The sequence below is a fragment of the Musca domestica genome, unplaced genomic scaffold (assembly GCF_030504385.1).
Source record: "Musca domestica strain aabys unplaced genomic scaffold, Musca_domestica.polishedcontigs.V.1.1 26, whole genome shotgun sequence".
In the NCBI taxonomy this organism is placed as follows: Eukaryota; Metazoa; Arthropoda; class Insecta; order Diptera; family Muscidae; genus Musca; species Musca domestica.
The window spans coordinates 10,404,350-10,428,069 of record NW_026712283.1 but is presented as its reverse complement, the minus strand read 5'-3'; the positions used below and the strand labels follow the sequence as shown (position 1 = coordinate 10,428,069).

The 23,720-nt window shown below is 34.7% G+C and overlaps 1 protein-coding gene across 1 annotated transcript in view; it reads right to left on the bottom strand.

Moving 5' to 3' along the window:
• The window catches only part of LOC101893915 (villin-like protein quail), a 54,410-nt gene extending 31,193 nt beyond the window's left edge, over nt 1–23,217 (bottom strand). Inside the window, exon 1 of the mRNA XM_011292666.3 lies at nt 23,061–23,217. Coding sequence (XP_011290968.1) covers nt 23,061–23,099 — 39 coding nt within the window. The 5' untranslated portion in view covers nt 23,100–23,217. The remainder of the gene's footprint in view (nt 1–23,060) is intronic.
• Between the last annotated feature and the right edge of the window lie 503 nt (nt 23,218–23,720).

The window sequence follows — 23,720 nt, the reverse complement described above, 5'->3', positions numbered from 1 at the left end:
CGAGGAACCTCATTTTGTTGAGTTCAATGGTGCTGAGTCCTGTTCGAATGTCCAAGGTCTGCGGCCAAAATGTTTGCGTGCCCAAGGCTTTAATACACCCTCCAGAATATTTTCGCGATAATATTTGGCATTTATTCTAATGCCACGGTCGATTAATATGAGCGGAGAGCGACCATCGGCTATTATGGCGGCCCACTCCATCACCCTGGCCGGCGCTTGAGTTTTGGTGGCCCAGCGAAGGGGCACATTTTCAGATGACCTCTTTGGTAAATAAACACGATCCTTTTGTTTGTTTACAAACTGCTGGACAACTAATGTTTTCTCATCGGAGAAAACCAAATTCGTCAGTTCACCACTTTCGGCCAAGCATAGCAACTCTTAGCTCTTTTGAGTCTATTTTCTTTCCGTTGCGGTGTAAGTTCTTGCACTTTTTGGAATTTCAATGGCATTACCCCGAGCTTATTTTTCAATATTTGCCGAATGAAATATTGCGATATGTTCAGTTCACGATTCATTTTTGGCGACTGCGACGCGGTTTTCGATCCAGTCGCTTCTTTACTTTTCGAACTATTTCTGCTGATGTTACTGTTTTCTTCCGTCCACTTCCTTGACGTCGGGCTGCCGCTAGCAGTATCACGGTAACGAGCGATGGTACGAGACACAAAAGATTTTTTTTTTCACATTTAAATGCTGGAGTACTCTAACGATAGCCGCTTGTGGTTTTCCAGCCAAATATTAAGAAATCACACCACCACGCTTGAATTCCATCACGAATAACTTTTTTTTGGAAAATTCTCACCAAAATGCTTTTGTACGCTTGTAAACAGTATAATGGGCTGTCGCTGGTATAATTTTAACAGCTGTCGGACGAGTGGCTTTGGAATGATAGCAGTCTGAAATTGGTTGCAATTTTTTCATCTCAGCCTGTATATGGCTTCGCACCTCATCTACTCTACAGTAGATGACCTCAGATGTCGAAAACCATGGTAGAAGAATATAGGTATAGGTATGAACTGTCAAACCAATTTTGGAATTGAAAATGTTGAATGAAAAATTATTTAAATTTGTAAAAATTGTTGAAAAATGTGAATTATAAAAACCTCCGAATGATGTCGTATAAGAAAACATATACAAATCTACTTATATTTGAAAAAAACATTACATTTTTTTGACATATCAATGCTCCCAAACGTTGATGCATCTACTTGTATTCTTTTAACGTCCAATGTCATTTTCAATAAACTATCATTTAATATATTTTATTTTACTATTTTAAAATGAAGCTCTACAGCATCAAATTGCTGTAACATAAATCTATTTATTTGATTGCAATTTAAATTTGTTGTAATGCTCAAAATTTTATGTAAAACCCCCCCATAACAAATATGTTTGACATTTAGAGAAGCCAGTTTGTTGTTGGCTGTGGAAAAACTGGCTATTTTTCTCCAAGAATATTAAACAATGAAGGCGTTCTCATAGCAAACGGTGTGTGTTAAAACGGGGGAGTGTTTGTGAGACATGAATGGAGACTTGTAATAACAAGTGATTATAGGTGTCAAACACGAGCAAGGGCACACATCATAACAAGAGATTGCATTGTTCAGTTGACCTTCAATTGTTTGATATGAAATCTAAACCCATTCCCACAGAACATCTTCCCACTCAATGTCTAATGCAGCTCACATTTAAAACATTTTCTCTTTTTTATTTTCTTTTTTCTCTCTCCAAAAACGGTTGAAAACCAATAATCCCCACTTCCACTCAAAAAACCCACAACAAAATGTGGCAATTTTCTAATGGCATTTACTTACAACGGTGATGCTGGTAATTGATTGTGTTGGATGTCTGACTCTTGGCATTGGACTCCATTTGATTATGGGTTTTCATGTAATCTGAATAAGCCACGTTACTAACATCGATGACACCGCAACGGTAGAGGCAGCACAGCATCCCATCATTTGATGGCGGCATGGAAAATACGAAAATTAGCCATGAAGCAAAGAAAGCATGGAAATGAATGAATTGCTTTCATAGAGGTGTTTGCGGTGAACACACATGGATACACATATGTAAGCACATATGTGAGTATGTGCAATAATTTGTTTGTCTGTCTCTTTAGGTGTCACTATGTCTATAGATTGTTCGTAGCTTTTCTTTTTTAACCACAAAATAGTGAAAATGTGTAATTTTTGTGTTAACATCTTTTTTTTAAACTTGAAAACGATAAAAATGAAGTTGAAATCATTTTAATGAAGACAAAGATCATCATTTAAGACGAGACAGTTGTTTTTTTGTTGTTGTTAATAGCTTCTGTTTGCTGTTGCAATGAAAAAGAGGCTGCTCTTTGGCCAGAGCTTGTCTGCCAATCACATTGTGGCAAGCTGAGATCCAGACTTCAAATCCAAGACGCAATTGAACAAGCCTCTGGGATATAATGATGTTTTGTTTTTTGTTGTGCATCTGGTCTTAATGAGTCACCGAAGACATATTTAATTGCAATTATGGATGGCATAGTTTTTCCATGTGGTTTGACATAGTTTTTTTGTTTGAAATTGGATCTAATTTTCACTTTGTTGTTGGAAGTCATTTGTTTTCGTTTTTGGTTGTATGTTTATAGGGCAATAAGTAGTATTTTGGCTATGGAAGATCAAGAGAATTACTTATTTTTAAAAAATGGGTGTATAGAGGCTTTTCCCACAGAGGACCTTCAGAAGACTTTGTCTTCTCCTTGTCGAAACTCTATTGAACTTATTCCATCAATAAATTACACATAAACATTGTTATATACATACATATGCATAAAATGTCGTTTATCCATAAAGAGGGCTAAAGAACTTATATCTATGGCGTAGGATCCGAAGGAAAGAATCAATATTTACTATTTTGTATCGGACCTAAATAAATATGATATATGTACACATTGCGATGTGCCAGGTTTGGACTATATCGACTACTTCCTTCACTTTATATGAGATTTGTGATAATTTTTTAAAAAATGTTAAAATTGTGTGTCAGGCACCAAAATTAGTCGACTGAAGTATTGCATTTTTATACCCTCCACCTTGGAAAGGAGGGTATATTAACTTTGTCATTCCGTTTGTAACATCCTTAAATATTCGTAGTAGACCCCATAAAGTATATATATTCATAATCAGCATAAAATTCTAAGTCGATTTAACGATGTCCGTCTGACTGTCCGTCTGTCTGTCTGTCTGTCTGTCCGTCTGTCTGTTGAAATCACGATAAAGCCCACATTATCTGACGTAGAGTGCCAAAATTTTGCAGAGCAATTTGTATTGTGTCTAGGATGGTTGGTATTGAAAATGAGATATATCGGTCCACGTTCTGGTATAGTCCCCATATAACGGTACCTCCCGATATTCGGTATTTTGATGATTTATGCCACATTTTTTCACGGATTTGTCTGAAAATTGGTATTTGTAGGTCATAACGGGTCCCTGTACGTGTGGCAAAACATTGCATGCATAGGTCCACGTTTTGGTATAGCCCGCATATAAAGGTACCTCCCGATATTCGGTCTTTTATTTTTTTGCCACATTTTTCACTGATTTATCTAAAAATTGGTATTTGTGGGTCATAATGTGGGTCCTAGTTCGTGTGGCGAAACATTGTATGTATAGGTCTACGTTTTGATATAGTCCCCATATAACGGTACCTCCCAATATTCGGTATTTTTATGATTTTTGACACATTTTTTCAAGAAATTCTCTGAAAATTGGTAGTTGTAGATCATAATGGGTCCCAGTTCGTGTGGAGAGTCATTGTAATTATAGGTCCACGTTTTGGTAAAGGCCCCATATAACGGTACCTCCCGATATTCGGTAAATTGATGATTTTTGCCACATTTTTTCACAGATTTGTCTGAAAATTGGTATTTGTAGGTCATAATGGGTTCTAGCTCCTTTGGCGAAACATTGCATGTGTAGGTCCACGATTTGGTATAGCCCCCACATAACGATACCTCCCGATATTCGGCATTTTAATGTTTTTGTCACATTTCTTCTAACGTTTCCTTTACCCTAAGGTGGAGGGTATTAAAAGTTTGGCCAGGCCGAACTTTATGTTTTTTTACTTGTCATACTTCATCTAATACAGATACAAATATTCATATGGGCAAAATTTCAAGAAAATAATATATTTTTATCCAATTCTATGCGTAATCATAAATTCCATATTCATCTCAGATTTCTGGTTGAGAGAAATATTTAGATATATGAAGTTGTAAAGAAAAGCCGACTCATTGAAAATTGTGACCCTTTTTGGGTGAGGTACGAGAAAGGGTTCACAGATATATATATCATCTGCAAACAGATATTGTATTGGCAAAAATGTTTGTATGTGTGAAATTTGAAGAGTGTTGATTGCTTATTTCGCTTTCTTTGATCGTAGTGTTTTTTTTTTTCTTGAACCCTATGTGGGACAAAAGAAATGGTCCGATCACTACCATCTTTATAACAGATCTTGTGTTGATGGAAATATTGGGATGTAACAAGTCTTGAATGGAATCGGATGTCAATTTTGCTTTTTATGAGCTTCATGGATATTCAAAATTTTGAGCCTTTGAGGGAGAGGTACAAGAAGGAGTGGACCGATATATCCCATCTGCACAACAGCTCTTGTGTTAGCAAATATGTTTGTATGTGTGAAACATAAAGAGAACCTGATGCTTGTTTCGGATTTTATTATCGTTTTGGTTATTAAAAACTTTGATCCTTTGTGGGGGAGGTACCAGAAGAAATGATCCGATCTCTACCATATTTATAAAAAATCTTGTGTTGATGGAAGTATTAAGATGTACCAAATCTGAATGGAATCGGATGTTAATTTCGCGTTTTATGGTCCTCATGGTCTTCAAAAATTTGACCCATTGTTATGGAAATAGTGGACCGATATATCCCATTTTCACAGAAAATCTTGTGTTAGCAGAAATAATGGGATGTGGGAAATATGAAGAGAACCGAATGCTTATTTCGCGTTTTATGAGCTTCATGGATGTTCAAACTTTTGTGGGGGAGGTACCAGAAGGAGTGGATTGATATATTCCATCTTAACACCAGATCTTGGTTTTCAAAAAAATTGGGATGTGTGAAATTTTAAGACAATCGGATTCTAACATCACATTTCATAAGACTTATAATTATTCAAAATTTGTACCCTTTGTGGGGGAGGCACTTGATGGAGTGGGTCGATATTATCCACTTTCACACCTGACCTAGCACGGACGCAAATATTATGATTTGCAACGTTGTAGCAAAACCGAAATATTGCTTCTCTTTCTGTGTAGAATAAATATTTTTTGTTGTTTTTTTTTTGAAAATTTCGACCTTGTGTGGGGAGGTACCAGACGGAGTGGACCGATATATTCCAACTTAGCATCAGACCTTGTGTTAATATGAATATTGGGATGTGTAAAATTTGAAGACAATCGGATTCTTACATCACATTTTATGAGAGTTGTAATTATTCAAAATGTTGACCATTTGTGGGGGAAGTACTTGATGGTGTGTACCGATATTGTCCATTTTCACATCTGACCTAGCACTGACGCAAATATTAGGAGTTGCAAAGTTGGAGCAAAATCGGATTATCGTTTCTCTACCTGTGCAAAAAATATTTTGTTTAAAATTTCGACCATTTGTGGGGGAGGTACCAGAAGGAGTGGACCGATATTGTCCATTTTCACACCTGACCTAGCACTGACGCAAATATTAAGATTTGAAAAATCGGATTATTTTTTCTCTTTTTGTGTAGAATAAATATTTTTTTGAAAATATTTTTTATTTTGGGGGAGGTACCAGAAGTGGACCAATGTTGCCCATCCCCGAAATCTATTTAAGTTTGACAAAAATATTACGCTGTAACAAGTTTGGATCAAATCGCATAATCCCTTCGAGAGTTATCGTGGGCATCAGCCTGGCAGACGGACGGACGGAAATCGCTAGATCTCCAAATGTCCTAAAACGGATTTGGTCCAAAGATATCTGGGGTCTAAAAGCGCTATTTCGATGAGGAACGTTTTGGCCGTATCAAATGATATATACCCTCTATATGGCGATATGGCTATAAAATTGTTATGGAATCAATTTCAAAAAGATGTTTATGTCTCAGACGTGCCAATCCGCTGTAATTTTTTGCAGATAACTCAGCTCTATTGTCATTCTGATGTTAATTTATCCATAGCCTGTGCATGAAATATAAGTTCCCTATGTGGAGATCACAATTTAAAGCTGCAACATTTTAAGCGTGGGTTTCTGCTCCAGAAATATATCAAAATTTGAATCATTATTAAGTTAGAAGACATTTTGGTAAACCTTTATAGAAAGAGAACTTTTTAGAGATTATACCGATATATAACATATTCTAGAGGCCTTCTAAGGGTTCGTTCAGATTTTCACTATAGACAAACCAATTTCTTTTATGGAAAGTAGACCCGCCAGAAATCCTCTTAAGATAGAAGAGAGGACCTCACAGATGAATAACTTTTTGGAAATCTTCAATAGATGGAAACCTTTTAGCCTTATTTCATATATAGAAGACCTTTCACAAATCTTTTTTCATATTTTACAGGCCTTCTATATATATTTTCATCCGACCAAAGACGTTTTAGAGCTCTTCTACTGTTAAAGGCCCTTTTAAAATCTCCTATAAATACAAGGTTATTTGAATGTCTTTTATGGATTGATAACTTTTTGGAGGTACTCTTTAGAGGTCTTCTATAGAGGGTAGACTCTTAAGAGTTATTCTATAGACAGAAGACCCTTATTTATATAACATATTTTGACTGTCTACTTTATTATCCATTCTAATGTCCATTCTATAGTTAGAAGATCCATTATCCATGCCTTCTATAAATAGAAGGTACTTTTGAGAAGCCATTTTTCATGTCTTCTATAGAAAACAGACGTTTCAGAGGTATCCTCTAAATAGAAATCCGTTTGGAATGCTCAAACAGATATGAAACCTTTTCGAGAGATTCTTCAGTGTTGTCTAAAAATAGAGGGCCTTCCACAGGGCTCCCATAGGTAGCAGACTTCCTACAGATCCTATGAGGATTTCCATTTTATGAAAGACCTGCAAAAGTATTTTTTCTATGTTCTATGCCACGCTGAAGATCGTCCTCGTCATTGATGTAATGCCCTGTAAATTTTAATAAGCCCTCTCCTGTGCTTCCCTTTATTAATTTTTGTTTTATTGCCATTATCACTACAGCCTTTATTAAAATTTACACAATTCTCAATTTCCCTGTAATTTACCAGGGCAATAATAAAACTCCTTACCGCGTGTTATCTTCGCACAACAACGCTGCCGCCGTTGCAGACGCAATTCCCAAAACAAATACCAATTTCGTATTCAATCAATTCGAACATGTTGCTGTTGCTGCTGTAAACATTCCTAGAAATTTATCAATTTGTTTATGAAGGTGTTTTTTTTTTTTTGAATTTTATGATCCCCATCGCTAGCTGCTGATGATGAGAGTAGCTGCTATCGCTCGCTACAGCTACAGCCACTGGCATTGGAAAGCAAGTCGAGCAAGCAAACAGAAATTAATTAGAATGATGATGGTTGATTCGTTGTCGATTGGTGGGTAATGATGAGTGGTTGAGTGGGTGGGTGGATGGATGGTTGCTGGGTTGGCTGGTTGACAGTGTTTGACTTCGTTCTTCACGTTTAGCTTCAAGTTATATTTAGGTATCTGTGGCTGATATACTCTTATGCGAATCATTTGAAATATGCTTGTTGTCGGTTAATGAGTTTGAGAATTTTATGACGATGGTGATATTTACTGCTCATCATCTTCACACAAATTGGTTTCAAATCAAAGAAATTAAAATCAACATCAAAGAAGTTACGTTAATGTAAAAAAGTCTTCTTCTTTGGTTCACAATAGTAAGACAATGTAATTAAGCTTGATGTTTGAAGCTACTGACTCCTATCTCCCACGGCCATTCTAAAAACCATCCACCAAAAGAAAAACGAAAAACAACTTCTGTTGTTGCAACAGCAGCGTAAAGCTCAAATTTAAAATAGATTTATTTTCAATGTCAGACGTGATTAAGTTTTCATTTCTTTTGTTTGTTCCTTCTTCTTTTCACTCTAATTTTCTTTTTAATCCGCTGGTGTGCCGGAAGACGCCTCATTTTTAATTCTTTTCTTGAATAAAATGCTATAATTTTCGGTTGGTCATTAAGTAATAAATTATATATTTTTTTTTTTTTTAATTTCCCTGAGAATAGAAAGTTGGAGGCACAAAGAAATTTAAGACAAAAGGTGGTGGTGGTGGGTTTTGGAAATGTTTTTAATTTATTTTAAGGTAGGAGAAATACCTACACACCAACATATCATACGCGGAAGATAAATTATGTAATGTTTCTGTATTGTATTTAAAGGAAGGTTACACATTACTTGGTAATAATAATTTTTAAAAATATTTTATCCTCCATCAACAATCGTGGAGTTTTAAAAATATATTATAATTCAATAATCGTGGATTTTTAAAAATATATTTTTAATTCAATAACAGTGGATTTAAAAAAAAAAAAAAAAAAAAAAAAAAAAATATATATATATATATATATATATATATATATATATATATATATATATATATATATATATATATATACGCATATATACGCATATATATATATATATATATATATATATATATATTCCGCATACGCGGAAGTTAAATTATGTAATTTTTCTGTATTGAATTTTATGTAAGGTAATAAGAATAGTAAGTATATATTTTTAAAAATATTTTATCCTCCAATATCGTGGATTTTTAAAAATATATTTTTAAATCAACAATCGTGGATTTTAAAAATACATTTTAATTCAATAATCGAGGATTTAAAAAAAAATATATATTTTTAATAATTGTGGATTTTTAAAAATAAATTTTCAATTCAATAATAGTGGATTTTAAAAATATATTTTTAATTCAATAAACGTGGATTTTTAAAAATATATATTTATTTCAATAATCGTGGATTTTTAAAAAAATATATTTTTAATAATTGTGGATTTTTAAAAATATATTTTGAATTCAATAATCGTCGATTTTTAAAAATATATTTTTAATAATTGTGGATTTTTAAAAATATATTTTGAATTCAATAATCGTCGATTTTTAAAAATATATTTTCAATTCAATAATCGTGGATTTTTAAAAATATATTTTCAATTCAATAATCGTGATTTTTTAAAAATATATTTTCAATTCAATAATCGTGATTTTTTAAAAATATATTTATTTCATTAATCGTGGATTTTTAAAAATATATTTATTTCATTAATCGAGGATTTTTAAAAATATATTTTAAATTAAGTAATTGTGGATTGTAAAAACAAATATTTTTTTAATTTAATAACCGTGGACTTATTAAATATTTTTTTTTAATTTAATAACCGTGGACTTTTTAAATATTTTTTTAATTCAATTATTGTTAATTTTAAAAATATTTTTTTAATTCAGTTATTGTTAATTTTAAAAATATTTTTTCAATACGTGCACAATCGTGGATTGTTAAAAAAATTATTTTTCAACACTTTTTTGAAAGAAAATTTTGGAATGTTTAAAAATATATCTTTTAATCAATAATCGTGAATTTTCAAAAATTTATTTGTCAATAATTTTTTGACCAGAAAATTTTGATTTTTTAAAAATATTTTTTTCGACAATATATGTTTTTCAGCCAATAACCGATTATTGTGGACCAATAGTGAATTTTTTTTAATATTTTTTCAGTACCTTTTTTTGACCAATAATCGTACAATTTTTAAAAATATTTTTTCAATACCATTTTTGACCAACAATCGTGGATTATTTAAAAATATTTTGTCAATACCTTTTTTGACCAACAATCGTGAATTATTTAAAAATATTTTTCAATACCCTTTTTTATTGTTTTTTCAATACCGTGGATTTAAAAAAAAAAAAGTTTTTCAATATCAATAATTATGAACTTTAAAAAAAGTTTTTTCAATACCAAAAATCGTGGATTTTTAAAAATTTTTTTGTAAATACCAAAAATCGTGGATTTAAAAAAAGTTTTTTTTTTTTTTTTATTTTTTGTCCGACAATCGTGGAATTTTAAAAATATTTTTTTCAATGCCTTTTTGGCCAATAATTTAAATTTTTTTAAAAAACAAGTGCTGATTCCTGTTGGAATGTCCAAGGTCTGCGGCCAAAATGTTTGCGTCCCTAAGGCTTTAATACACCCTCCAGAATATTTTCGCGGTAATATTTGGCATTTATTCTGATGCCATGGTCGATTAATACGAGCGGAAAGCGACCATCGGCTGTTATGGCGGCCCATACCATCACCATGGTCATCGCTTGAGTTCTGGTGGCCAACCGAAGGTGCACATTTTAAGCTGACCTCTTTTGCAAGTAAACACAATCATTTTGTTTGTTTACCAACTGCTGGACAACGAATGTTTTCTCATCGGAGAAAACCAAATTCGGCAGTTCAACACATTCGGCCAAGCGAAGCCATGCGTTAGCTCTTTTGAGACTATTTTCTTTCTGTTGCGGAATCTGTTGTGTAAGTTCTTGCACTTTTTGGAATTTCAATGGCTTTACCCCGAGCTTATTTTGCAATATTTGCCGAATGGAATATTGCGATATGTTCAGCTTACGAGCCATTTTTGGCGACTGCGACGCAAGTTTCGATCAAGTTGCTTCTTTACTTTTCGAACCATTTCTGCTGATGTTGCTGTTTTCTTCCGTCCACTTTCTTAACGTTGGTCTACGCTACCAGTATAACAGTAACGAGCGATGTTACGAGACACAAAAGATTTATTCACATTTAAATGCTGGAGAGCTCTAACAATAGCCACTTGTGGTTTTTCACTCAAATATAAAGAAGTCACACTATCACGCTTGAATTCCATCACGAATAACTTTTTTTCGGGAAAATTCTCACCAAAATGCTTTTGTACGCTTGTAAACAATATAATGAGCTCTCACTGGAATAATTTTAACAGCTGTCGGACGAGAGGCTTAGAAATGACAGCAGTCTGAAGTTTGTTGCAGTTTTTTCATCTCACCCTGTATTTTTAAATCGTTTTTTTTTTTTTCAATACCAAAGGGAAAATTATGAAAAATAATTTATCGGTTCCAAAGTTACAGAATATTGAGCAGGAAAAACTATTCCAACACATTGTACGAAATAGTCAGATAAGCGACCCAGAAGAAGGGATTCTCTCTGAATTTCTATGAACGAATTTCTAAACATTTTCTTAAAATTTTAATCATTTACTCTAACACTCAGAAGATATTTCGAAATTCTTTCTTTCCCCTCTTAATGTACCGCAAGGCGTTATTGAACAACAACCACAAAAAACTCCCATCCACAATCAAACATCCATCATAACAGAGGAAATACCAACCACCAACTAACCAAACGCAGTAGGTAACTAACGATCATCATCTGAACGCCAAAGACCAGCCACTGTTCTGTTTTTTTGTGCTAGCCAACCCAATGACCTCAATTAACTTTCAAATCTTTCTCTTTGGAGAAGAACAAAAAACCAAGCTCGTAAAGAATTTTTGAATACATGAACTGTCTGGTATCATCAACATCATCATCGCGGTCGACAGTAGCCACTTCCTCTGTTGAGAGTTTTTTTTTCGTTTTTTTTTTTGAGTTCTCCATATCCTCTAACATGTAAATTCCAGTCAAAAATATCTCTATTTTTCTAAATTTTTGTGTATGTTTTTCTTAGTCTCAGTTTCTACTTTAAGACCAACAGGTGATGGATTGATGGATGGATGAATGTATGATTCATTTCAAACGATTGGTCTTTGAGGTTCTGTGGTAGTTTTATCACACACGCACACACTCCAAATATATGGGAGAAAGAAAAAGTGTTTATAGAATTGGTGTGATAGAAATTTGATATAAAGAAAACATCTCAATACATCTTTGCGGCCAAATTTAAAAATATGGAATTACAGGGTGAAATGAAAAAACTGCAACCAACTTTAGACTGCTGTCATTTCTAAGCCACTCGTCCGTCAGCTGTTAAAATTATTCCAGTGACAGCTCATTATATTGTTTACAAGCGTTACAAAAGTATTTTGGTGAGAATTTTTCAGAAAAAAAGTTATTCGTGATGGAATTCAAGCGTGATAGTGGGATTTCTTTATATTTGACGGGAAACCTACAAGGGGCTATCGGTAGAGCACTCCACCATTTAAATGTGAATAAATCTTTTGTGTCTCGTACCATCGCTCGACGTCAAGGAAGTGGACAGCAAAGGAAGAAAACAGCAACATCAGCAGAAATGGTTCGAAAAGTAAAGAAGCGACTTGATCGAAACCCGCGTCGCAGTGGCCGAAAAATGGCTCGTGAGCTGAACATATCACAATATTCCATTCGGCAAATATTGAAATGAGAAAAATGAGCTCGGGGTAAAGCCATTGAAATTCCGAAAAGTGCAAGAACTTACACCGCAAAATAAACAAAATAGACTCAAAAGAGTTAAGAGATGCTTCGCTTTGCCGAAAGTGGTAAACTGTCGACTTTGGTTTCCTCCGATGAGAAAACATTCGTTGTCCAGCAGTTTGTAAACAAACAAAATGATCGTGTTTACTTGCCAAAGAGGTCAGGTGAAAATGTGCACCTTCGGTTGGCCACCAGAACTCAAGCGCCGGCCATGGTGATGGTGTGGGCCGCCAAAACGGCCGATGGTCGCTCTCCGCTTGTATTAATCGACCGTGGCATCAGAATAAATGCCGATGCCGAATATTATCGCGAAAATATTCTGGAGGGTGCATTAAAGTTTAGGGCACGTAAACATTTTGGCCGCAGACCTGGAACATTCCAACAGGACTCAGCAACATCGCACTCAGCACACGCCACCCAAGAATGGTTAGAAAATGAGGTTCCTCGCGTCATTTCCAGCGTACAATGGTCACCAAAATCTTCGGGTACCAATCCGTTGGACTACTCTGTCTGGAGTATGTTGGAAAGCAAGGTTGACCCTAAAAAATACCAAAGTGTCGATCACCTCCAGCAAGCGTTTCGCCGGGAATGGACCAAAATACCGCAGAGCAACAGAGCGTGTGACGGTTTCATTGGCCGTTTGAAGGCCATAATGCGTGCAAAAGATGACCAATTCGAATAAATCTAAACTTATTCTAAAATTTGATGCTATTTCCGACAGTTTTTGCTTTCATTCAACCCTTTGTGGGTGAGGTACCAGAAGGGGTTCGCGGATATATATCAGCTTCACTACAGATCTTGTGTTAGCAAAAATGTTTGAATGTGTGGAATTTGAAGAGAGAGAGAGAGAGATATATATTTCGATTTCTTTAAACGTTTTGTTTTTCAAAATTCTGAACTCTATGTTGGGGAGGTAAGAGAAGAAATGGTTCGATCTCTACCATCTGTATAACAGATCTGGTGTTTATGGAAATATTGAGATGTACCAAGTCTGAATGGAATCGGATGTTATTTTCGCAATTTATGAGTTTTATGGATATTGAAAATGTTGAATCTTTGGTGGGGGAGGTACCAGGAGGTGTGGACCGATATATTCCATCTTAACACCAGACCTTGGATTGGTAAAAATATTGGGATGTGTGAAATTTAAAGACAATCGGCTTCTTACATCACATTTTATGAGGGTTATAATTATTTTAAATTTTTACCCTTTGTGGGGGAGGCACTTGATAGAGTGGAGCGATATTATCCATTTTTGTACCTGACCTAGAACCGATACAAATATTAGGATTTGCAAAGTTGGAGCAAAATGGGATTATTGCTCCTCTTTCTGTGCAGAAAGTATATTTTTTTAATTTCGACCATTTGTGGGGAAGGTACCAGAAGGTGTGGACCGATATACCCCATCCTAACACCAGACCTTGGGTTAATAAAAATGTTGGGATCTGTGAAATTTGAAGACAATCGAACTCTTACATCACATTTTATAAGAGTTATAATTATTCAAAATTTTGAACCTTTGTGGGGGAGGTACTTGATGGAGTGGACCGATATTGTCCATTTTCGCGCCTGACGTAGCTCTGATGAAAATATTAGGCTTTGTAAAGTTGGAACAAAATTGGATTATTCTTTCTTTTTCTGTGCAGTAAAAATGTTTTGCATAAAAATCTTGACATTTTGTGTGGGAGGTACCAGAAGGAGTGGACCGATAATTCCACCATAACACCAAACCTTGGATTCATAAAAATATTGTGACTTGTGTAATATGAAGACAATCGGACTCCTACATCACATTTTATAAGAGTTATAATTATTCAAAATTTTGACCCTTTGTGGGGGAGGTACTTGATGGAGTGGACCGATATTGTCCATTTTCGCACCTGACGTAGCACTGATGGAAATATTAGGCATTGCAAAGTTGGAGCAAAATCGGATTATCCTTTCTCTTTCTGTGCAGTAAAAATTTTTTGCATGAAAATCTTGACATTTTGTGTGGGAGGTACTAGAAGAAGTGGACCGATATTGTCCATCTCCCAACTCGATCTAAGTATGACAATAATATTACGATGTACCAAGTTTGGATCAAATCGGATACTCCCTTCGAGAGTCATCATGCGCTCCAGCCAGTCAGACAGACGGAGGAAATCGCTAGATGGACTCCAAATGTCCTGAAACGGATTTGGTCCAAAGAGACCTAGGGTCTAAAACCGTTATTTTGATGAGGCACGTTTTGGCTGTATCAAATGTTATATATAGCCATAGGGTATAATGAGGGTAAAACTTGCCATTTTGCTGATAGTATAAAAAAGCCAAATGGCGCCCAACATAGGCAACAAGACGCAAGACACAAACCAGCTGGCATTTTTTATTCGTCTCCTTATGTTCTGTACATGTTCAAAGCTATCAAAGAATTTTTATTGAAACAAATAATATATTTATTGTTCCGCATATTCTAAAAATCGGAAAACCTCTAATAGACTTTGTTCTGAAATGAATCATGTTCTGCATTAACTTTTTTAAAAATTAATTCCATAATTCGAAATTTTTACAAGTCCCTTAGTTGCTATGTCAAAAGGTTAATAGTATAAAGCTCGTGTTTGTCGTATAATACAACAACTCTCCCCCTCTTACTAAATTTGCAGCCAAATTAATGGGGAGTAACCCCCCTTACAAAAAAAAAAACCTCAACTTCCAAATGAATGGTTTTTTGCAAATCTTTCAAATGCAAATAGATTATGAATGGCGTTTTGAAATGTTGCTTTGTTTTATGTTAAACTAATTAGCAGACAAAATATAAAATAGTTAGTTTATTGAACTCATTTTGAATGGTGCAGAGTTTATGTAAACATTGCGTAAAAATAAAATAAGCGTTGTTTTAAAACAATACATTGTTTAAACTTTCTATAAAAAATAATGAAACAATAAAACAAAACCAAAAAAAATATTCAATTACAAACACTTTGGCTTTGGTAATTTCTAAAATTGGAAAATTTGTGTTTTCCTATTTTCGTGATTTGGTTTTTCTCGCTCTGCGTTATTTTCTTTTTTTTTTTTCGGTTAAATCATGCAATGGCAATTTTCCATTAACACCCCATGCCGGGGTATTTAATGGCCAAAAAGAGACAATGTCCAACAATGAAAAGAGACAGACATGAAAAGTTAATTTCTGTAAAAATGTTGTAAACTTCCGCTGTTTATGTTTTTTTTAATCAGTGATTCCCTGTAGAGAGTTCCGACACTGGGTAAAATTGTCAGTACTTAATTAGATTGAAATATTAGGAAATAACTAAAAAATATAAAGCAAATTTATGAAATGAATCAAGCGGGGGAAATATTTAAGAAAATTGTCTCAAACAAGTAAAAAAACAGCTAAGTTCGGGGCCGGGTCGAACTTTAAATACCCTCCACCATTTTTAAGAAACATATAAAATTTCCAAAAAATGTAGTCGAAAAATACCGTTCAGAGGAAGACTGTTATATGAGGGCTATACGAAGATGTGGTCCTGTATAAGTATTTTTTGTCATAAGCTGTAGTACCAATTACGAACTTTAAATACGGAACTTGAAACAATTCCGGTAAAAAATGTCTCTAATATCATCAAACTGGAAACAATTCCGGTGAATAATGCCGCTAATATCATCAAATAACCTATTAAAGGGACGTGCCGTTATATGTGGGCTGACACATACAACTGACATAGAGAATTTTCCGTTCTAGGTTGTAGTACCCACTACAAGCTTCAAATACGAAATTTGAAACAATTCCGCTAAATAATTTTCTTAAAATTATCAAAATTCCGAATATTTGGAAGTTTTGTTTTTTGGGGGCTATACGAAGAGTTAGAACTGCATATGAAATTTTTGGTCATAGGCTGTAATACCCATTACGAACTTCAAATACGAAATTCGAAACAATTCCGATGAATAATGTTTTTAAAACCGGCAAAGCACAGAATATTGGAAGGTATTGTTATATGGGGGCTATACGAAGATGTAGACCTGCATACGTTATTTTGGTCATGGGCTGTAGTTCCCATTACGAACTTTAAATACCAAATTTGAAACAATTCCAGTGAAAAACGTTGTTAAAATCATCCAAATAGCGCATATCAGGGGATACCCTTGTTAGGTCTATACGATATCGTGGACCGATATAGAAAATTCTTTTCCAGAGAGTTAAGCACTCAGAAGGAAGCCCTGATGTGGATTTTTAGACAACTCTATTGAAAAATGTGGGTAAAATCATGAAAATGGCGAATATCGGGAGGTACTGTTGTATGGGGGCTATACAAAAACGTGGACCTATATAGACGATTAGCTTCCAGGGATAAAGTTCCTAGAAGGAACTCCTTTTGTAGAACTTTAGGCAATTCCATTGAAAAAGGTGGCTAAAATCATCAAAATACCGAATATCGGCGGGTACCGTTATACGGGGGATATACAATATCGTGGACCTATATAGACAATTCTCTTTCAGGGGGCAAAGTACTTCGAACGAACTCCTATTTTGGATTTTCAGACAATTCCATTGAAAAAGGTGTCTAAAACCAACCAAATATCGAATATCGAGGAGAACCGTTGTATGGGGGCTATACGATACCACGGACCGATATGTACAACTCTCTTCCAGGGGGAAAAGTACTCAGAAGGAAATCCTGATGTGGATTTTCAGAAAATTCCATTGAAAAATGCGGCTAAAGTCATTAAAATACCGAATATCAAGGGGGGGGGGGGGGGGCACCGTTATATGGGGGCTATACGACATCGTGGACCGATATTCGAACTTGACCTGTCTGCAGACAAAAGACTGATCTGTGCAAAATTTTAGCTTTCTGTCTTCATTCGTTTTGACTCTAGCGTGATTACAACAGACGAGCAGGTCGTCTTAAAATTTTACGCTGATCCAGAATATACAGGGTGAGATAAAAAACTGCAACAAAGACAAACGCCATAATTTTTACATTTTTTTTAATTAATTGAATGAACGCAAAAAATGTCCGAAATAGCATCAAATTTTAGAATAATTTTATATTTGTTCGAATTGGTCACCTTTGGCACGAATTATGGCCTTTAAACGGCCAATGAAACCGTCACAATATTGCTCTGCGGTATTTTAGCCCATTTCCGGGGAAGCGCTTGCTTGAGGCGATAGACATTTTGGTATTTTTTAGTGCCAACCTTGCTTTCCAAAATACTCTAGACACAATAGTCCAACGGATTGGTATCCGGAGATTTTGGTGGTCATTGTACGCTGGAAATCATTTTTTAACCATCCTGAGTACGATGGTGCTGAATCCTGTTGGAAAATTATTTTGATGCCACGGCCGATTAATACGAGCGGAGAGCAACCATCGGCCGTTTTGGCGGCCCACACCATCACCATGGTCGGCGCATGAGTTCTGTTGGCTAACCGAAGGTGCACATTTTCAGTTGACAGCTTTGGCAAGTAACTACGATCAGTTTGTTTGTTTGCAAACTGCTGGACAACGAATGTTTTCTCATCGGAGAAACCCAAATTCGGCAGTTCACCACTTTCGGCCAAGCGAAGCAAGTCTTTAGCTCTTTTGAGTCTATTTTCTTTCTGTTGCGGTGAAAGTTCTTACACTTTCTGGAATTTCAATGGTTTTACCCCGAGCTTGTTTTTCAATAATTTGCCGAATGGAATATTGCGATATGATCAGCTCACGAGCCATTTTTCGGCAAATGCGACGCGGGTTTCGATAAATCGTTTTTTTTACCTTTCGAACCATTTCTGCTGATGTTGCTGTTTTCTTCGGTCCGCTTCCTTGACGTTGGGCTACGCTACAGTATCACGGTAACGAGCGATGATACGAGACACAAAAGATTTATTCACATTGAAATGCTGGAGTGTTCGAACGATAGCCACTTGTGGTTTTCCAGCCAAATATAAAGAAATCAAACTATCACGCTTGAATTCCATCACGAATAACTTTTTTTCTGGAAAATTCTCACGAAAATGCTTTTGTACGCTTGTAGACAATATAATGATCTGTCACTAGAATAATTTTAATAGCTGTCGGAAGAGGGGTTAAGGTATGACAGCAGTTGAAGTTGGTTGCAGTTTTTTCATCTCACCCTGTATACACTTTGCTGGGTCTAAAGAAGAAACGGAGGGTATATTATGACGAACATAATATACCCTCCAACTTTGTATGGTGGAGGGTATAAAAAAATTAAAATAATATCTTAGACTTATAGTATGTTTACATTAGATGTTTTTCCGGGCTTATGATGATTTATTGGACGTATATGCAACGGAATTGGTAATTTAAATACACGGGGCTTACTAAATCCGTTAAAATGTAAACGTACAAACATTAGCCTCATAAATATGGCCTTGGAGGCCTAGATTTAAAATTTGTTAATCTTAATATTTATGTTTTCCTGTTACCCTGTGTATTTATCATTAATAATTTGCATAAGACAAGAAAAACTCTGATTTAAAATTTAAATCATGATTCCGACTATTTTTATGTAGATCATCGCCATGGCGAACATCATCATCATTAACATCATTTCATTTGGAACAATGAATCATAAAAAAAACTTCGGTTACAATAGTTGTTGGTGTTGGTGGAAGTTGTCAGTGACCCCTTCCTTGGAGTGAATATTTAAATATTAGCCAATTAAATATATAACTTTTGAAAAAAAAAAAAAACTAAAATCGCTTAGAGTGCACGCGTTACGAGCAAATGAACTTGAAGGTGTTGAAATTGCCCATAATTACCAGCGTTGTTGGTGGTGGATGCTCTGCTTTTACTTATTTAATGCTAGTTTTTTTCTTTTTTGGAACAAGGGTGGTGAATAGCCCCCGAAAATGTCAGTGGACCATGAATTATTTTCATAAAAAAGTAACTTAAACATTAATTTTCATTAAATGAAAATTATGCTACCTGCGGAGAAAATTTGTGGGAATTTAAAAAGAAGCAAAAATGGGAATATTAAATTTTAAAATCATTTCTTAATTACTTGGTTACTTTCTCCAACAGAAGCATGGGAAGTAGTAGAAGAATTGAAAAAAATTAACTGAATTCCCAACACAAATTTAGAAGCACTTGAATGTCTTAAATAAATATATAAATTGTTAATGTGCTTGGTCAGGCTTTATATATAAACATTAAGTACATAATTTATATTAAAGGCGTCAAATCGAGTAGGGACATCATAGATATAATCCATTTATAAACCCTCCACAACCATAATGTGGAACAATTAAAGACAGGCTTTGAACTTTTACTTTCTAATTTTTAGAAGTTCTAATTTCTGTACTCAACAAAAAATCGACATTTCGACAAACATATAATAAACAAAATGTCGATTTTCGATTTTAACTTTTCAATCCAACGATAACATACATTTTTTGGTCGGATTTGTTAAAAAACATTAAGTTCGGCCGGGCCGAAATTTTAATACCCTTCACCTCAGGGTAAAGGGAACATGGACTGTCATCTATCAAATCTTCTAAAATACCAAATTTGAAACAATTATGTGGGTAAATGTGACTAAGATTATCTCAATTTCGAATATCGTTGGTTTTATGTGCGCTATAGGAAAACGTGGAACTAAATATTCAATGTGCTGCCTACGGTCTAGAACCCATTATGAAATACAAATACCAATTTTTAGAAAAATCCGTGGAAAAATTTGGCAAAAGATCATCAAAATATCGAATTTCGGGAGGTACCGTTATATGGGGGCTATACCCACACATACAATGTTTCACCACTGGAGCTACAACCCATTACGAACTACAAATACCAAGTTCTGAACAAATCCAATAACAAAATTTAAAAAATCGAGAGGACATATACATACATTTTTCGTCATACAAGCTAGAACCCGTCATGACCCACAAATAACAATTTTTAGACAAATTCGTGGAAAAATGTGGCAAAAATCATCAAAATACCGAATAGTGATTTCAACGGACAGACAGACAGATTTCGATAAATCGACTTAGAATTTTATACTGATTATGAATATATATATTTTATGGGGTCTACGATGAATAATTAGGAATGTACAAACAAACTTAATAAAACCTCCTTTCCAAGGGGAGGGTTTAAAAAACAAGTTAAAAAATATTAGACGGTTTTGCCAACAGATGTTCGATTATTTAAAGTTCTGTTCTCGAACTACAAGATTGTAAACGTTTTTACTGCGATACCCGATGTTCCCTTTATAATATCGAAGAAAATTGCAAAACTAGACGATTATTGCAGGTACTGGAACAGAGTAAAAATATATATATGGCTTCTGTTATGATTATTCAAATTGTTGACCCTCTATGGAGTAAGTTCCGAAAGAAGGGGCAAATATTGTCCATATCGTATCGGACCTAAATAAATATGATATAAATATAGCGACGTGCCAGGTGAGATGAAAAAAACTGCAACCAACTTCAGACTGATGTCATTTTTAAGCCACTCATCCGACAGCTGTTAAAATTATTCATTATATTATTTACAAGCGTACAAAAGCATTTGGTGAGAATTTTCCAGAAAACAAGTTATTCGTGATGGAATTCAAGCGTGATAGTGTGATTTCTTTATATTTTATTTGGCTGGAAAACCACAAGGGGCTATCGGTAGAGTACTCCATTTAAATGTGAATAACTCTTTTCTGTCTCGTACCATCGCTCGTTACCGTGATACTGAGCTGAACATATCGTAATATTCCATTCGGCAAATATGGAAAAATGAGCTCGGGATAAAGCCATTGAAGTTCCAAAAAAGTGCAAGAACTTATACCGCGACAGAAAGATAATAGACTCAAAAGAGCTAAAGAATTGCTTCGCTTGGACGAAAGTGGTGAACTGCCGAATTTGGTTTTGGTTTTCTCCGATGAGAAAACATTCGTTCTTCAGCAGTTTGTAAACAAACAAAATGATCGTCTTTTCTTGCCAAATAGGTCAGCTGAAAATGTGCACCTTCGCTGGGCAACCAGAACTCAAGCGCCGTCCATGGTGATGTTGTGGGCCGCCGTAACAGCCGCTTGTATTAATTGTCCACAAGATAAGAAGAAAATTATCGCGAAGATATTCTGGAGGGTATGTTAAAGCTTTGCACAGGCAAACATTTTGGCCGCAAACCTTGGACATTCCAACAGGACTCGGCACCACACCACCCAACAAATGAGGTTCCTCGAACGAATTGAGATAGAAAGCTAAAATTTTGCATACGTGTATCTTTTTCTAGTAGGCAGGTTAAGTTCGTAAATGGGACATGTAGGTCCATGTTTTCATATAGCCCCCATATAACGGTACCTCCCGATATTCCGTATTTTGATGATTTTAGCGACATTATTCACCGGAATTGTTTCAAATTTGCTATCTGAAGTTCGAAATAGATACTACCGCTTAAAACAGAAAATAGTCTGTGCAGGTCCACGTCTTCGTATAGCCCCCATATAACGGTACCTCCCTATATTCGGTATTTTGATGATTTTAGCGACATTATTCGCCAGAATTGTTTCAAATTTGGTATTTGAGATTCGTAATGGATACTACAGTCTATGACAGGTCCACGTCTTCGTATAGCCTCCCAAAATTTGGTATTTTGATGATATTAGTGGCAATATTTACCAGAATTGTTTCAAATTACGTATTTAGAGTTCGTAATGGGAACTACAGTCCGTGACAGAAAATTGTCTATGCAGGTCCAGGTCATCGTATAGGCCCCATATATCAGTACTTCTCTATATTCGGTATTTTGACGAGTTTAGGTACAATACCCACCGAATAATGGCTATATTCGGTATTTTTAAAATTTTATCAGAATTTTTTAAGGATTTTTTTTTTTAAATTTCCAAATTCGTTACAACTGGTGGAGGGTATTCAAAGTTCGGCTCGGCCAAACCTACTGCTTTTTAACTTGTTTGCTTTCATTTAATAAAATTTAAAAAAAAATAAATCATTGGGTTTGACTTTGTTGCAGTTTTTTTATCTCACCCTGTATACGGGAGCTATAGCTTTATCTGAACCGATTTCGATCAAATTTGGCTTACTTATTTCCAGGCTTAATTCGGAATAATTCAAAATTCTATACTATTCACGTTTGGTGCACAATAAAAGGCAAATTGAACGAAGATATATATGAGAGATATATCTAAATTTTGGTCGATTATCTCCAATTTCAGTAGGGTTTGTCCTTGGGCCAAACAAATAATTTGTGCAAAATTTCATTTGGATCGGGCAATATATGCGACCTGTACTTTGTTTACAAAAATACATGGACAGACAGACGGACGGACGGACATGCATAAACCGACTGCGAATGTAATTCTATGCAGATTTTCAAAAGGAACTATGGGTATAGCTCGTTTCCTTTTGCCTGTTAGAAACAGTTGCACAAAGACATAATGCCCTGACCAATTTATTATCCCACGAACAAGAATTAAATGTAGGAAAAAACAATGGAAATGAATGAAACAACAATTTTCAACACCTATTGAAAATAAAAGTTATATTTCTTCTACAGTTAAACTTATTTTCGGAAATTATTTTCCAAATATGGGTCACAATTTTGCAGTCATTCTACAGTTCTAAGTTACGAACTTGCTTACCTGTTTAATAAAGTTGAATTGTAGAGCTTTGGTTGCCATTTTCTTCTAATCACAAGAAGTCACCCCTTAAATGGTTGGTTTGCAAAAATTATTTTTTTTTATTTGCAGTTTTAATTAGATGTATTCGCAAATTAGTGTTAATTGCGATAATTTAATTATTTTCTTCACTCAATGTTGTTTTAGAACAGTAACACGCAAAAAATTCAAAATTTACTAATCCAAGTTTTTGTTTTTCTTTTTATTTTCAAAAATAACACAATTCAAAACAACCAACAATTAAGTTTTGAACAATTCTAAACTTCAACTTTGAACACCGGAAAATTTTTTCACTTTGCATAAAAAAATGTCAGTTTTGTTTTGTTTTTAAAAACAGGAGATTTAAATTTATTTACATTTATTTGTTTTTAATACTGGCCGGCCAGCCACCTGTTGGATTTGAATGTTTTTTCCCTTTGGATCTAATTCCTTTTTTTGTTCTTTCTCTTCTATTCTCTTTCAAATTTTGTAATTTACAAATGAAGTTTTATTTTATTTTTGTTGTTGTTATTGCCGGTGGTGTTTTGGTATCTTTCTTTTTTTATTTGTTTTGAAGTCGGCGCGTGACCGCTTTGTCTCGATCGGTATTTAAAACTGAAACGTCCAAAACAAAGTTTGATCAGA